Source organism: Furipterus horrens, unplaced genomic scaffold (assembly GCF_987537825.1).
Source record: "Furipterus horrens unplaced genomic scaffold, mFurHor1.1.pri manual_scaffold_3, whole genome shotgun sequence".
NCBI classification, from domain to species: Eukaryota; Metazoa; Chordata; class Mammalia; order Chiroptera; family Furipteridae; genus Furipterus; species Furipterus horrens.
In genome coordinates, this window is record NW_028327173.1 from 13,303,903 (window position 1) to 13,320,187 (window position 16,285).

At 53.2% G+C, this 16,285-nt stretch overlaps 2 protein-coding genes across 2 annotated transcripts in view; one reads left to right on the forward strand and one right to left on the reverse strand.

Annotated features, from left to right (window-relative positions):
* The first annotated feature begins 1,834 nt into the window (after window positions 1–1,834).
* LDLRAD2 (low density lipoprotein receptor class A domain containing 2) lies at window positions 1,835–10,784 on the forward strand. The gene is given in 10 exon segments (XM_090268247.1): window positions 1,835–1,915; window positions 2,530–2,657; window positions 2,659–2,760; window positions 2,762–2,860; window positions 6,632–6,692; window positions 6,695–6,761; window positions 9,307–9,528; window positions 9,592–9,637; window positions 10,459–10,531; window positions 10,716–10,784. Coding segments are annotated over 10 exon segments (948 nt in total).
* The window catches only part of HSPG2 (heparan sulfate proteoglycan 2), a 96,061-nt gene continuing 89,955 nt past the window's right edge, over window positions 10,180–16,285 (reverse strand). Inside the window, exons 92-102 of the mRNA XM_090268743.1 lie at window positions 15,840–16,061; window positions 15,290–15,534; window positions 14,751–14,922; window positions 14,533–14,655; window positions 14,389–14,445; window positions 12,592–12,667; window positions 12,404–12,482; window positions 12,188–12,258; window positions 11,921–12,004; window positions 11,463–11,566; window positions 10,180–11,343 (exon numbers count right to left, since the gene is read on the reverse strand). Coding sequence (XP_090124869.1) covers window positions 11,171–11,343; window positions 11,463–11,566; window positions 11,921–12,004; window positions 12,188–12,258; window positions 12,404–12,482; window positions 12,592–12,667; window positions 14,389–14,445; window positions 14,533–14,655; window positions 14,751–14,922; window positions 15,290–15,534; window positions 15,840–16,061 — 1,406 coding nt within the window. The 3' untranslated portion in view covers window positions 10,180–11,170. The remainder of the gene's footprint in view (window positions 11,344–11,462; window positions 11,567–11,920; window positions 12,005–12,187; window positions 12,259–12,403; window positions 12,483–12,591; window positions 12,668–14,388; window positions 14,446–14,532; window positions 14,656–14,750; window positions 14,923–15,289; window positions 15,535–15,839; window positions 16,062–16,285) is intronic.

The following is a 16,285-nucleotide window of genomic DNA, read 5'->3' on the forward strand; positions in this document are numbered from 1 at the left end:
AAGAAATTGTCACTAGAAATATGAAAGACTCTACAAGGAGTTTGTCCCTGGTTCAGGAAAGGTAGGGACATTTCAGGCACATAGCCCAGTCACGGAGCTGGGAAGTTATTATTATTGTTGATATGGTTGCCATTCACATCCACTTCTCTGTGTAGCACATCTTAGTCACACCAGCCTGTCCCTAGAATGAGTTATCCTGTGACTGTGACATGTACTGGTACTCCACTTGGAATGCATATAGTATAGTTTCTGCACAGAAATTCCTATGCATCCATCAGGGCCCAATTCAGAAGACTTACCTGACTTTACCAGGTACCTCATGTTCCTATTATAGTTAAGATGGCGATTTATTTAATGATTTTGTTGTTCTTTCTTTTTTGTTCATTTTTAAAATTGTAATAATTTTGCTTACTGATTTGTTTAATATGAAGCTCTTACCAGGCTGTGAGTTCCCTGAGGGCCAGCTGTTGTGGGACCGGAAGTATTGACAATTTGAGGGCCCGCTTTTAAAATATGAAATTATAAACACAAAACAAGGCTTGAAAGTGAATATTTATGTAGAATGAAAAAAAAAATCACAACTTTATCTGACAAATACCACAAACAATGTAAATCCAAAGTAATAACAAACTGTTAGTAATCAACTGCCTAGCACTCCTCTGTAATACTTTTTACTTAGCTTTTTGGCTGCACGCTCTTGTACCACGTATGCAACAACAGCTGTATGGTATTTTCTACAACTGGGCTAGAAAGATAATTCAGTCTTTCCCCCGGCATGACTGATCAAAATTCATTTTTTCATTAGTGATTATTTTTATTTTTTCCTTCACCTTTGCAATTCATTATTGGTAAGATTATTTATACTCTTAAGGGTTGTTGTCAAACTTGGGATAACCTCTACCACACTTCTTACATATATGAGCAGTAATATTTAAAAGAATTTTCCACAGACTAGTTCTGCCTTCATACATTTCAAACCTATTTCTCCTCCAATACCCTCATACCACAGGGACCACACACTGTGCTATGACCTAGGGGTCCAGAGATCAACAAGATAGTCATGGAATGCAATTTTAGTGGGGGCCAACAGACAATATATACAATGAGATCTAAATAAGAATAATTCCAGCAAGTGCTGATGTAATAAATTTGGGGAGATGTGATTGAGTGACAAGGAAGGAGAGTGCTACTTCAGACTGAGGGATGCTCAGGGAAATGTGACATGTGACCTGAAACCTGAATGACATGAAGAAGCCAGCCATGGAACCCTACGGGACAAAAGCCCTACAGGGGGAGGGAACCATGAGTGCAAAGGCCCTGAGGCAGGCATACTTTGTTACAGAGCTGACTCCTGGTCTGGTGCTCTTTCACCACTTGCTGCCTCTCTTGGCCCTCAAAGAGGTTCCTATAGTGTCCCAGGCCTTTCCTAAGCTCAGTGCCTATGGTGCCGACTTATCTAGGAAGGCAGCGACATTCTGGGGCTGTGGGTCCCCTTCCCAGAAGCCCTCTGGCTGAACAGGATCTGAGTTTCCTGGCTTCTATCTGGCAGGGGATGAGCAGCCATCCTCCCTGCCTTTTCTCCCCAGGCTCCAGCCCCAGCCCCAAATCTCCATGACAACTTTAGACACAATCTTGATCTGAAGAAGGATCTGGAAGGGGAGCACAAAAATCACTGTGAAGAGACCAGAGGAGCAGGAGGACTTGCCTTTCCTTGCTCCTTGTATCCTTCAGCCTCCCCACTCGTCTGGGTGGGCCCCCATGCCCTGGTTTTCCCAAAGACCCCAAACTGAAGATTCTGCAGGTCTGCCCTGTTGCTGGGCACAGCAAGGCCGGGATGGAGGCACATCTTCGGCAGCTGCCCCAAAGACTGCTCCCTCTGGGGGCATCTGCCCTGACTGTGTCTGTTCTGGAGACAGTGAGTATAAAGGGACTTGGCTGGGGTGGTCAGGAGATTCGGACCCCACCACCCTTAGATACTGTTTCCCCAGTCAGCACTCACCCTGATGGGCTGGGACCCCTGGAGTTTAGGGAGGCTTGGAAATCCTGTGCCTGGTCTTGCTTGGCACCCCCCAGTCTACCCAAGTCCCCCTGGGAAACTGGAGCTCAAAGTCACCCAGAAGCAGGGGCCTGGGGGTGGGTGGGAAAGCCCTCCGATCTGGAAGTGAAAACCCTGCGTTCACACACTCACTCTGCCTCTTCCTGTAGTGCTGCCATACAGATCATTGCTTCAGTTTGCTAAGTCCCCATTTCTTCAGTAGTATGGGAATCATAACAGACCCATGTGCCTTAAAAGAATTTATTATTGTGCATTTAAGACAAGATGAGCCATGCAAGGGACACTTTCAGAACCTGGCACATAGAAGGTGCTCAGTTCACTAACTACACCTTATCCATCACACTGGCCTGTTGCTCTCTGATAGCTGAGGTTGCATCTATTCTTTTAACAATAAGAGGGAAAGGCTGCTGGGTGGGCAGGTTGCTACCCCATCCTTAAAAAGGCAGCATTAATAGCTGCTGACACTGCTGTAACACTCCGCGTCGCGCAGGTCCTACTTCGTGGCCCCGGACACCGGCTGCGGGCTCTGGGTGCGCGCGGCGACCCCCAGCGACAGGATCCGCTTCTTCCCGGTCTACAGCCTGACCCCTGCGTCTCCGGCGTTCCGCGGCGTCTGCAGAGGCGTGCGCCCTGGGCTCTTACCTGCAGTTCTGCGAGGGTCCGCCAGGAGCGCCCCGGCCCCTAGGCGCCCCCTCTGCGGATTTACTATCCCTGTCCAGTGGCGTCCACGAGGGACTTCCTGGGCCTGCCCCTGGTCACCAGAGGTTGTCAGCCCCGCGTGGACTTCGTGAGTGAAGTCACCTCCTTGGGGTTGGATGGGTTAGGGCTGTTGGTCAGGACCAGGGCCTCTAAGCGTGGGGATGCGGGGCAGCACTGCGGGCCTGGGGCCACGAATGCGGGGGTACTGGGGGCTCTAGAAAATGAAGGAGACTGGCTCCTAAGAGAGGGAAGGAGGGGGTGAGTGGTGGCAGGATTAGGGGTGGTCATAGCAAGGCACATTGCAGACCCAAAGAGCCAAGCCCATAAATCTGGCTTCCACGGATGTGCGCGCACACACTCCCATGCACAACCTATACGCTAACACCCACCCACTCGCACACACTGTGCATGTACACAACTCACACTTCACTCATACAACCCCACACCTTGCACAACCACAGTGCAATACACAACCCACAGACCTCACACGCTGCGCCTCCCACACGCAATGGGCATCACACACGCCTTCTACACCCACAGAACACCTTGCACACTTCCACACAACTCACACACTCTCACGTTCACACACTGGCTCCTCTGTCCCGCGTCGGCCCTTTACATGATAACTGAAGGGCCTAGTTAGGACTCTCATAATTGTAAGGGACAGAAACCCATCCAGGCAAGGAAAGGGAACTGGTATTAGTACCAGTCACTCACGAAGCATTGCCTTTGGCCCCTTGCATGGTGGACCTCCTCTGTTGCTCCCATCTGCTGTGCCAGTGTCCCTGGCCTCGTGCCCATAGATGTGAGGCAGGCTCGGAGAGGTTACGTACAGTGCCCCCGGCCTCCCTGCTCACAAGAGAAGCAGCAGGATTTTCACTGCCAGAGTATGTTCTCTCAAATAGAGTTCAGGGCTGGAGACACAACTCACCGATGTCACAGCAGAGGCTGTGTTCCATGATGGTGAGCAGATGAGCTGCTTAAGTCTAGAAGATTCCAAACCCATGGAGAAGCTTTATTGCCATCTCAGGCTAAAAGTCTAGACTGGAGGATTAAACAGGGGATTGTGAGCACTTCAAGAAAAGAACATGGAGGTTCCTGAGAGCCAACATGGGTTCGCCAAGAACAAGACCTTGGCATGCCAGGCCCTGGGTAACCAGCCCTTTAATGCTGAATGTGGAGTCGGGCACCCCCTTGCTGTCTCATTTGTCTCTTTGCTCAGGTCCCACTGTACGTCTTTCCTGAAACTGTGCGTGGTCTGAATTCTGGATTTTGGATTCTCACTCTCTTCCCCATTAGAGTCTCTGGCTTTGGGAGGAACACTATGAACTTTGTATCCTAAATCTTGGGGCCATGACTCATGCTGCCTGGGGTCCCTTTCTGGTTCCTGTAGGCTCTTATAGCTGTTTTGTTTTTTTATTATTTTTTTAATTTTAGAGGAAGGGAGAGAGATAGAGAGATAAAGAGATAGAAAGAAGGAGAGAGAGAAACATTGATTTGTTGTTTTGCTTATTATGCATTCAGTGGTTCTTGTTTGTGGCCTGACCAGGGACTGAACTTGCAAACTTGGTGTTTGAACCCACAACCTTGGTGTATCGTGATGATGCTCTAACCAACTGAGCTACCTGGCCAGGGCTCCTATGATGTTGTTTTGCAAACAGCTCTCATTGGTTGATTAAAAATCAGCCCCTTGTCCTGGCTGGTGTGGCTCAGTGGATTGAGCACCGGCCTGCAAACCAAACTGTCGCGGGTTCGATTCCCAGTCAGGGCAGGTGCCTGGGTTGCAGGCCAGGTTCCCAGTTGGGGGCGTGTGAGAGGCAACCACACATTGATGTTTCTCTCCCTCTCTCTAAAAATAAATAAATACAGTATTCCCTCACTTATCACGGGTATTACATTCTAGACCACCTCCGCAGAGGAACCTTACATTTATTCTACACTCTTAAGCCTACATAACTTTAACAACATACATGTACAGTTCCACAAAATCCCGATATAGCAAAAAATCCATGATAAATAATTAAACATATTTTTAAAAATCCTGCAATACAGTGAGGCCGCGATAAGTGAACTGTGATATAGGGCAGGACTACTGTAAAATCTTTGGAAAACAAAATTTCACATTAAAAAAAAAAACTAAATAAATCCTAATTAAAAAAAAAAATTAGCCCCTTCCTCCCTCTCTCTTTCCCTCCCTCCCTCCCTCCCTCCCTACCCCCACTTTTTTCCTCCCTCAGCGTCTCCCAGTGCCCTTCCGCTCTTGAGGAAAGGCTGTCAGCCAGGGAGGCCAGGAAGGCTGCTGCTGCTCTGTGTTTAGCAGGGTTGCGCTCCAAAATGAAGGTGGTAGCGGTGAAGCCCTATCACAACTCTGGCTTCCTTGGATCAGCTTTGTCATTTGAATGAAGAAGGCTCATTTTACATCCTTGGTCTCCATGCATAGTCTCAATTGCTCATACCTGTGTTTATAGTCACATGTGGCTTCCCATGCACTACCACACCACTGTTCGTTTTCTCTCTCACAGACTTCCACTCATACCTAAACACCTTCTATATATTAACTATTCACTTTCCTTTGCAAACGAAAGAAACCCAACTCAAGTTGGCTTATGACAAAGGAGAATTGGGGGGGGGGTGCCTCCTGTAACTGGGATATTAATGTGTGGTTCAGGTATAGCTGGATCCAGTAGTTCAAGTAATGTCCCTTGGGCTCTCTGTCCCTTTGTTCTCTTCCTCTGTCTTTGCATTGTGTGGGTCTGTTTGGCTTCCATCTCAGGCAGCTCTTCTTTCTATTTGGCAACAAGGTGTTTCTGCAGCTCCAAGTCCACAATCATCCTTAAGAGTTCTAACCTCAATGCCATAAAGAGCAAGCACCTTTTTTATGGTTCTAGCAAAAGTCCTGGGGTCACATCTGATTTGTCCTGGCTGGGGAAGGGAATGCTCCGGTGCCCAGGCCCACCTCTTATGAGTCATGGTGCTGGCAGTCCCACCTGCCCCAGCTTTTCTCCACAGAACGGGGAGCTGGGTGAGCCGATCTGTCTGCCGCACCCTCACACCGAGTCACACAATTCTTTCACCTGTGTGTATATTCATTCATTTAACAAATATTAACTGAGCCCCTGCGATGCACCAGACGCTTTTCTAGGCTCTAGGGATTCAGCAATGAATGAAAGAGAAGTCCTTGTCCTTTCTGAGATGAGGTTTTGGTCGGGGAGACAGACCAAAAAGAGAGTTCAGTAAAGCCTCATTCTGCTTAGGGGGGAGGTGTTGCAGAGGAACTCAGATCAGGATCAGGACGGTGGGAGGACACCTGAAGAGAGCCGTGCCGTTACTTGGGGAAGAGAATGCCAGGCAGAGCTGATGGCAGGTGCAACGCCATGAGCGAGGATTGGCTTGGAAGTGCCTGGGTTCACTGGGATACTGCAGGCTGCATGAGTGCACACATGCAGACACATGGTCACGCCCACTGCGTGCCAGTGTTTATGAGCATGGGACCAAATGCCTGCTCTGCTACTTAGATGTGAGCTGGGTGGCCTTGCTCAAGTGACCTAACCTCCCTGGGCCTCCATTTTCTCATCTCAAATGGGGTTAATAACAGTACTTACACCATAGGGTTATCGTGAGATCTTAATGAATGGGGAGGTCAATGAAGGAAGTGTTTAGAATTATGCCTGGCAAGGAATAGGAATTTGGTAAATGTTAGCCCCCATCATCATCCCCATCCCCATCATAATGGTTATATACCTGTCTTCCATGAAATGCTCATTCATACTCTTGTTTGCATGTACATGGACACAGACTTCTCCCCATACCTCCCACATTCCCTCACTATAGGGCCACACATCCTGCTGTTATGGGCCCTCATAACATGCTCCCCCTTTTGGCCCTAGGTTCCTGTGGTCCCTACTTCCACTGTCAGAACAGCAGGTGCATCCCCCGCTGAGTCTGGTGTGTTATCTCTGTGGTGATGGTAGTGACCAGGCTCTCTGGCCACCAACCAACTGCAGAGGTCGGTGATGAGTGCATCCTAGGCCCTACTGAGAAGCTCGGAGAAAACCTGGGACCCGGCTCCCCTTCCCCAGGGCCTCAGTGTGGGGGTGGGGCGGAGGCGGAGGCGGAGGCGGAGGCGGGGGCGTGGTAGGAGAGAAGGGGGAGCACAGTGGTGGAGAATTGCTTTAGGCCAGAGTACCTGAGGATCAGGGCAAGTTAGAGCCAGGGTGACACTAGGGATGGTCTAACTGAGTTGCTTTCAAATGATATTTTAGTGGTGGAAGCTCTTCCTAAATGGGACCTTGCACAGAGGCCCAAGATATCAAAAGGAGAGATGCTCTGTTGAAGTGGACGTGGGGGGCCCCATGACCCACTGAGGAATCTGACTTTGACCCTTAAGACTTATTTTGAAAACCATTGATCCGTCTGGCTCACATTTTACAGATGTGAAAACTGAGGCTCAAAGTCATAGAGTCAATGAGTGACATAAGCAGGAATGACCTCTGAGTACAGAGAGACCAGGTCACCCAGGTATATCCTTCTTGGGAATCTGGAGATGCCCCTTCCCCGCAACAGGGCTGGCGTATATTGCTGATTGAATAGGTTGTTTACTGCAAAAAAGCACCGGGCTGAGGGCTGAAATCCAGCTTCCCAGGACCCCACACACTTACCTCCCACGGCACTCCTCAGTCTCCTTTGCAGGTTCCTCTTCATCTCCCTGTCGCTCTGTGCTTTGTGCCTTGAGGCCGAGTCCCCATATCCACTCCGCCTCCGCCCTCCACACCCATTCCTTTATGATGCATCGCCAGCTGAATGACTTTGAACTCGTTACATAACTGCCTCCCTGCTCATCTCCAGGCGGATGTGTAGGCGGCGTCTCAAACTTCACTTGGCCCAAAACTGAACTCCTGATCCACAGCCCTCCCGTGTCGTGCTCCTCACCTGCTTCCCCTCTCACCTAAACCGTGGAGTGGACCCTTTATTCCGTTTTGCAGTTCGTAACTGAGCCATTGATGTCAACTTGTTTTATGTTTTTTCCAGGGTAAGACTGGAGTTAGGGCTCGTTAGGAGAAAGACTACGGAGGTAAAGGGTCATTTTCATCACATCGCGTTACAGGTACCTCCTCCCAACCTGGCTCGTGGCTGCCATCACCTGGCTGAGGCCGTTTGTCTGGTTTCTCCGCTGTTCCTTTCTGCTTCCTCTTCCCACGCGGTCCTCCTTGGGAGGAAGCCACTGTGCACAGCCCACACGTAAGGAGTGGGGAGTTAAGCTCCCCGGCCAGAGGAGCTAAGACGCTAAGTCAGATCATGTCACCTGCATGCGCAGAACCCTCCATGATCCTCAAAGACGAAGCAAAGCCTCCCAGGGGCCCACAGGCCCTCGCGAGATCTGCCGTCACCTCCCACCTGCCTTCCAGCTCTCTCAGCCCCTTCCACGCTTGTCTTGTCCCGTCTGTGCTCTCGGACTAGCTCTCTCCCTTCCTGGAAGGTGTTTCCCCAGAGAGTTTCATGCTCATTCCTTTGCCTCCTACAGGTCTCTGCTTAACCCTGTTAGTGAGCTCTCTCCTGATCCCTCTATTAGAAAAAAAACAAACAAACCTTGAGTCCATGAACAGGAAAACGGATAAACAAAATGTGATATGACCACAGAGTATTATTCAGCCTTAAAAAGGAAGGGAATTTGGACACACGCCACAACATGGATGAAACCTGGAAGGCGTTCTGTTAAGTGAAATGAGCTGTGATTCCACTTCTGTGGGACACCTGGACTAGTCAGTCTCAGACAGGAAGTAGAATGGTGGCTGCCAGGGGCTGGGGGCAGAGAGAATGGGGAGTTAAGTGTTTCATGGGAACAGTTTCAGTTTCGCAAGAGAAAGTTCTGGAGCTGGATGGTGGTGATGGTTGCCCAACAACGGAAATGTGCTTAATGCCACTGAACTGTACGCTTAAAAAGGGTCAGTGGTTTATTGTGGTCTATTTCTCAACGATAAAATAAAAAGAAATCCTGTCCCTAGCCAACATGTCCTGTCCCTTTTCCCTGCTTAATTTTATCTCCATGTGACATGATCTAATTTGTTTGGCGTCTTCTTGCACTTCCAGTTTCAAAGACATTTTTGTCTGTTTTGCTCCCCGTTGTATCCCTGGTCCCTAGAGCAATGCCTGGGGTACAGCAGATGCTTGAGAAATATGAGTCAAATGAGTGGAAGAATGAACCTGTCTATGCCTCAGCTTCCTTATCTGTAAAACAGGAGCGATAAACCTAATTTTTCAGAGTTGTTGTACACTTTAAAAGTGAAATACTGTGGGTGAAGGGTCCAGCCCAGAAAACACTCCTTCCTGAGAAGTAGCTCCATCCATCTAGACTGCCTGAGTTCAAGTCCTCCCCCATCACTTCCAGCTGTGTGACCTGGCAAGTGACTTAACCCCACTTCCCTGACCTATACAATGGAAATATGAATTTAGCAGACTCTGAGAGGCTTGGGGGGGGGGGGGGAGTAAATGAGACGCAGTCACACCTTAGAAGGGGCCGTTCTCAGTATTAGCCCTGCTCTTTCCCACTGCAGGTCCCTTTCTGATGCTCAGCCAGGAGGGGAGTATGGACAATACCTCCAAGCCCCCGACTGCCTCCTCAGCCCTCGGGTCGGCAGGCGCCCTCCGGATTGCAGCTGGGAGCAGCCCCGCCGCAGGCCGTGGCTCTGCACAACAGGACGCAGCTCCGGAAGACAGACGGCTCTCCTTACCGCCTGCTCCCATTCCTCCCACCAAGGTCACTCGTCCCTCTCCAGGTGATGGGGACGGGACAGCAGGCCTGGCTGAGGCCTGAGGGTACTCTCCGTTTCCTTCCGCAGGTCCCTGGCTGCAGAAGGTGGCGCTGGCCTCTGCTGGCCTCCTGCGGTGCTGCTGCTCCTCCAGCTGGGTGGTCTGGTGTCCTGGTTCTCATGGCCTGCACCTTAGCTACACCATCTGTCACACGTGTCCCGGCCAGGTGGCCCCTGGGGGGCTGCGGCTGAGCAGGCCAGCCTTCCAGGGTCAGGAAGGTCATCCGCAGAGAGGCTGCGACTTCAGAGGATGAAGAGTGGGCTCTGGGGTCAGACACACCCTGGGCTCCGTCGCCATTCCTTGGAGGGCTCTCTGACTCTGGGCAGGTCACATAACCCTCTGAGACTCAGTCTGCTCCTCTGGAAAATGCGACGATTCCTGCCTCACAGGACTATGGGGAAGGCCACAGGAGCTAAATGGCCCGTAGCTCGTGTGGTGGCTGGCTCACTGTTGGATCAGTGGAGGCCAGGACCTCCATGCCCAGGGCAGGGAGCAGGGGCCTCGCTTACCGAAGCTGCCTTGACTCACCTCCAGACCTCACCTGGCCTGCTTTGCCTCACTGGCCCACCCTCAGGTTCCACAGAGTCAAGCCCTAGTCAAAGACACAGGGACCGCCCTGGCGGGGATAGCACCGTTTATTAAGAAAAGATCAAGACAAAGACCACAGGAGGGTCCCCTGTAGGACACAAGGCCAGGAATCCCAACCCAACATCTGGGGGACTGCTGGTGGGGAGGGCACTTGCCCCAGCTGGGCCCTCAGGTTCCCAATGATGGGGCACAGCTGTCACGGCCCCTTCCTGTCCCTCCATCATGAGTCCTAGCTTCCCCCACCCAAGGCACGAGCTCTTTCCAACCAATTCCTCCTCCCCTCATAGCCCTTGGGTCTTCACTTCCAGGTCAGTGGGGGATGTGGCCCGGGACGGGTGGGGAGACCCCCTCAATGCTGGGCTCTGCCTAGAGCAGCCCCTGGTAAGAGCTGGGGTGGAGTTTCCCTTATAGCCCTTGAGGGCAGGCACCCTGGGCTCAATGTTGGGGTCGGGCGGGGGATGCAGACCAGCTGGCCAGGCGGAGGTGAAGGTGGACGTGGGCTGGGACATGGGCTAATGGGGGTGGGGGCTGCCTGTCCAGGGGTGAGCTGCCTTTTGCTCCACAGTTGGCACTAAAGAGCTTTTGCTACCCAGAGGAGGGTGGCAAAGGCTATTGCGACGCCCTCTACTCCTAGTGGCTGGTGAGGACCCAGGCTGTACGCCGAGGCTGGCTCTCGTTGGGACAAGGGCTGCCCAAGGGCTGCAGGAACGGGCGGCCCAGGTCTGCTATGGGGGCTCTGCTGGTGGGGGCACTTCTGAGCCCATGCAGCCACCGTGCCTGCCCCTCGGAGGCACCTGCTCCCATCCAACCTGCCCTGCTCCCCAGCCTGTGGCTTTGCTCAGGTGTGTTTGTGTGTGGGTTGACATGCCCACCCTCCAGTCCAGCCCAGGGCAGTAGCAGCAAAGCGTGGCATCGCCTCAGTTTCTTACAAAATATTCATAATAATAATATTAATAATAATAGACTTGATGTTGTGGGGCTGGGACGCTGCCCAGGAGTCCTTGTGGGGCAGGCAGCTGCCTACGAGGGGCAGGGGCGCATGTTGGCCCCCACCTGGGCGCTGTGCTGCAGGTCCAGTGGCTGTGGGGGAGGGGCACCAGGCTGGGCAGAGTGCAGCACCAGGTTCCTGAGACAGCCCGTGATGCCCGAGGAGAACCTGCCCCCGGTCAGCAGGGCCACGTGGGGGGCTCCGCCTGTGAGGAGGGGAGAGGACAGCACCTGTCAACTCCAGGGGCCCCAGGGGAGCGGTGGGCACGTGCTGGCGCTCTGCAGGAGCCCCGTTCCTACACCGAGGCCTGAGCCCAGGACTTACCAATGTAGATGCTGGCCTTGGTGTTGACCGCCACGTTCCGGCCTGGGGACTGGCCGCTGACGAGCTCCTCACCGTCCACCTGGATGGAGCCTCTCTGACCCTCTCTGTGGCGGGTGGCACTGGGTCAGGTCCTACACCACCAGTTCCCCATGCTCCCTGACCCAAGACAAGTCCCCTCGCTTTTCTACAAGACTCCAGAGAAGTCTGCTCCCTGAGCTTCTTCCTTCTCCACCGAATGAGAGGTCTGACACCCCCTACACAGCTTTCTAGCATCCCCCCAGGTTTCATTCACCACTGGGGCGCTTATCCACCCAGCGCCACGGCGTTCTGTCCTGCCCTGGAAGTCTGTGCTTGGCTCTCCCCAGCCCCAGCCTCAATCTGTCACCCCAGAGCCCAATGCCTGCCTCCCCAAGCATGGTGGGGGCCCCTCCCCCTGGTGTTCAGGTGGGCTCCCTTACCGCAGCGCTGTCACCCGATGCCACTCGCCGTCATTGATGGGGTCCTCAGAGATGAGGCGGGCCTCCCCACTGCCCAGCTGGTAGCTGCAGTCACATAGGCGCAGGAAGGTGTGAGGTGGGCAGGACAAGAGCGGGGTGGATGGGTGGTGGTGGGGGTGTGTCGCTGCGACCCTGGGAGCTGCAGCTTCTTGTGAGAGGAGCCATGGGACTGACCAGAGAGGAAGCCACTGAGGGGGTGAAGGGGGCCAGGGAAGGGAGAGGACCCACCTGAACACAAGGTGCCCATCCTGAAGCCCAAGGCTGATGAAGTCCTTCCCATGGCTGGCCTCTCTCACCTCCTGCAGGGAAGCACAGGGTCTCTGGGGTCCCCAGCCAGGAGAGCCAAGGCTCCTTACGGCTGCGGCCTCTGCCTTTCTCCTTCCCACCGCCCCGGCCACCAGGGGGCTGGAACACCCCGGTCCTGGGCCTGACGCCCACACTCACTGTGCCCTGCCAGAGCAGGAGGCCGCTGGCTGTGCGGGTCCGAACTTCCAGCTGGATGGTCTCAGGTGCCCCAGGCAGGCTGGGGGGGATGGGCAGTAGGTGAGCGGGCAGCCGTCCCAAATTCCCATTCCCCTCCCTGCAACCTGTCCCCTCCCCGGGCCCACAGGCTCTCCCAACACCCATCTTACCTCCTCGAGAAGACATGGCTGGGGAGGGCTAGGAAGCCATCATCATGGAAATAGGCTCCATACTGTCCTGGGGCATCTGTGGGAGAAAAGGGGGACATGAGACAGCTGCTCACCTGCTCGGAGCATCCACCTGGCAGCAGCTCCTCCAGCCCCACCTCTGCCCCGACACATACAACCAGAGGGCTCTGAACCTGCAGTCCCTGGAGACCCAGGGGGCTGTGGACAGAATTCAGGGGCCTGTGAACTTGGACAGGAAACATTATGGCTCTGTGTTCACTCACATCTCACTAAAGTTTGGCAGTTCCTTTAATTATGCATGTAGGCGACAAACTAAAGGAGTAGCAGGAGGGCCTGTGACTTTCTCACTAAAAGATGTCCTTCACAAATTACGGTAGGTGCAACTACCACAAAACATTGTTTATACTTACTGACATTGTGTTAGCTATTAGGACCAGCACTAGATCCTGTTATTTAATGTGTTAATAAAGAAGTACATAGGTTACAATTGAGAAAATTTAAAATACTTTGACAATCTTACTTCAGTTAATTGGTTTCCTAGGCATTTTTTTTTTTTAAAGCAGTCAATAGGTTGAGGTAGGGTGAGCAACCATCCCTCTTTGCAAAGTTCTTGTCCTGGTTTTGGCTTTGAAAGTCCCACATCCCTAAAAACCCCTAGTCCAGAGGAAATTGGGACAGTTGGTCACCTAAGTTCATAGCACCTGAAAGGTTCAGCACCTTTGTATTTCTTCCATCTCCCAGATGGGAAGATAGGCTCAGGGGTGGGGTGGGGCGGACCTGAGTAACTTGCATAGGAAGTGGGAAGCCTGGATGGCAACCTGGACCTTTTGGCTCCAACGTCCATATTGTTGTGACCCCAACAAGCCCAGCCATACCTGCTCAGACCCATCCCAGAGGCCAGCTCTGGCTCCTGTGGGCCTGGTGGCTACAAGAATTGGGGATACTTTGCTACCTTCTACCAAATGATATGCCAATCACTGTGCAAGGAGTTTCACATCCACCTATAAACATCATTTAACTGGATCCTTAGAATAATCCTACATTTTATACCCACTCTGGACCAGAAATTGTTCTAAGCATTTTAAATACATTAAAAAATTTTACTGCCACACAAAATTTCATCCAAAGCCTTGTGGAAGGATGTTGCTTCTCTCCATTGTATGCATAAAGAACCTAAGGCCCAGAGAGGCTGAGTGACTCACTCAAAGTTACATAGCTACCAAGTCGCAGGGCTAGGATTTGATGCCAGGCAGACTGGCTTCAGAGTCCATGCTCTTACCCACTATACCACTACCTCTCTTATTTACTACATTCATGATAAATAATAAGATAATATCTATAAAGCAGCACAGTATCTGTGAATGTTCAATGAACATTCATTTTTTAACCAATATTATTACTTTTGAATAGACTGTGGAATCCTTGAAAACAAGAGTTCTGCCTTATTCCTCTTCTAGTCACTGCTCCCAGGACCAGGATGAGCACACAACAGATGTATGTTGACAGAATGTGTGAATAGAGGAAGAAACTGAGGTCAGAGTGGTATCAGGGCCTGCCCAAGGTCACCTAGCCAGTAAGTATATGGTAGGACCCAGCTCTGTGTGGCTTTGCTCTTCTTTATTCTGTCTATATGTGCCCAGTGAGCCTCTCACATGGACCTGTTCTGCTTAGAGGCTAGAATTAAGGCTGTGGGGCAACTGGAGAAGGGGACTGAGCGACCTGCCACGAGGGAGGAGACGAGCCTGCTCAGCTCCTCCGCTGGCCGCAGCAAATACGTACCATTGCCCCCGCTGCCTTCAAGATGCCAATCAGACTCTGCTGTGCCATGGCCAGAGCCTATGGAGAAAGGCAGGGTCCGGTCAGTGGGCACTGACAACAGTGGGCAGTCTGTCCAGGGAGGTGGAAAGAAGCCAGGGCAGTTACCTTGTTGGCAGCGTGGGCCAGAGAAGCCAGGGGGACAGAGGCAGAGGGAGCCCTGACAGGTGCCGCCATGCAGACAGGGCTCACGGAGCTGGCAGGGGTTCTCCTCGTGCTCGCAGAGGTCTCCTGTGAGTCGTGGCAGAGGTGAGTGGGCATTGGCTGGCGTGGCTGCTGACCACCCTGTGCCCCCCGACCCCTGCGACCCGGGCAGGCTTACATACCTTTGAAGCCATCTCGACACAGGCACTGAAACTCATACTCGCCAGCAGGAAAGCACGTGGCGCCATTCTGGCAAGGCTGGCCCTCACACGGGGAGCTGTCGTAGCACTGCCCGATGCCCCGACTGCCCAGGAAGCTGTAGGTAAGGTCTAGCCGCTTCCCATTCACTGACACCTGTGGGCATAGGGACACTGAAGGACTCAAGGGACGCAGGAGGCCCGGGCATCGGAGGACCAGCAGAGAGAGGAGTGCGGTAGAGGGAGCTGGGAGCCAAGCTGGAACTTGAGTGGTAATATGGAACTTTAGGGTAGGAGAAAGAGGAACAGGCATGCCGGCCTACTGTGTGCCACCGACATCCATCAGTACAGTCCATCCTCAGTACAACCATCCAAATTAGGCGTAATGATCCCCATTTGACAGAGGAGGACACTGAGACTCAGAGGGGAAGTTTCTAGACCCAGGGGCCTTCAGCGCGCTGCAGGCAGAGGGGCCTGGTCTTCATCCCTCCCTTCCCACTAGCCTTATGGAAGCTGCTCCTCACCTCGCCTATGCAGCCACGGAAGGGAGTGCTAATGTTGGTGGCCGGGGACAGCTGCACAGAGGGCTCCACGCCACCGAGGTAGAGGAGGGTGTGCAGGTTGAGGCCTTGGCTCTTGCCTGGCGAGGAGCGCAGCACAGCACGCCCGCCGTTCACCTGCAGGCTGCCGTCCTTGTTGAGGCGCTCGGCAGACGCACGGTGCCAGCGGCCCAGGGACAGTGGCTCTGTGCTCCGCAGAACAGCCAGCCCTAGGGAGGATGCCAGGGAGGGTGGGCACGCGGGTGACCCCCTGCCCTGCCCTGCCCCACCCCACACAGGGACTTGAGTGGACTGGGAACCTCCTTCAGCCTCCTGGTGTTCCACAAGGAACCTGCGAGGCAGGCCTAAGGACCTGACGAAGGTCACACACAGAGAAGGAACGTGAATGAGCAGAGGACGTCAATGGGTCTGACTTCTGGATTCATCCCTCTTAGCCTCCTTGGGGTACAGACAGCCAAGGGGGGCACACAGCTTGGCACCTAGAGACCATCTGCATTTGGTGTCCAGCACTAACCTGACCCTAGCTCGTAGCGAAACTCCAGATGGCCACCAACCATCGCCAGGGACACGAAGTCTTCCACGGGCTCCTTCTTCCCTCCGCTGAACAGCAGGATTCCGTCGGGTGCCAGGGGCTTGAACTCCATGTCCAGGCGTAGCTCGTGGTGTGTGTTGGTGAGGGCGGGCAACACCAGGTAGGAGCCAGTGCCCGACATGGAGGGGGTGGTCACAGTCACGCCTGCAGCAGCCACAGCTCAGCCAGGGGGGGTGGGGGTACCAGAGTCCCAGGAGGGGTCCAACTTACTCTGGGACCCCTGCCCACCTCACTCTCTTGTCCCAGAGGCCCAAGATCAGCTGGGAAACAGCTGTAGGTACGCGGGAACTCCTGGCCCACCAGCGCTACAGACCAGGCTGGACGGGTCTCCAATACAATGGACACCCCTTTTGAGGGCTCTTGTGTAA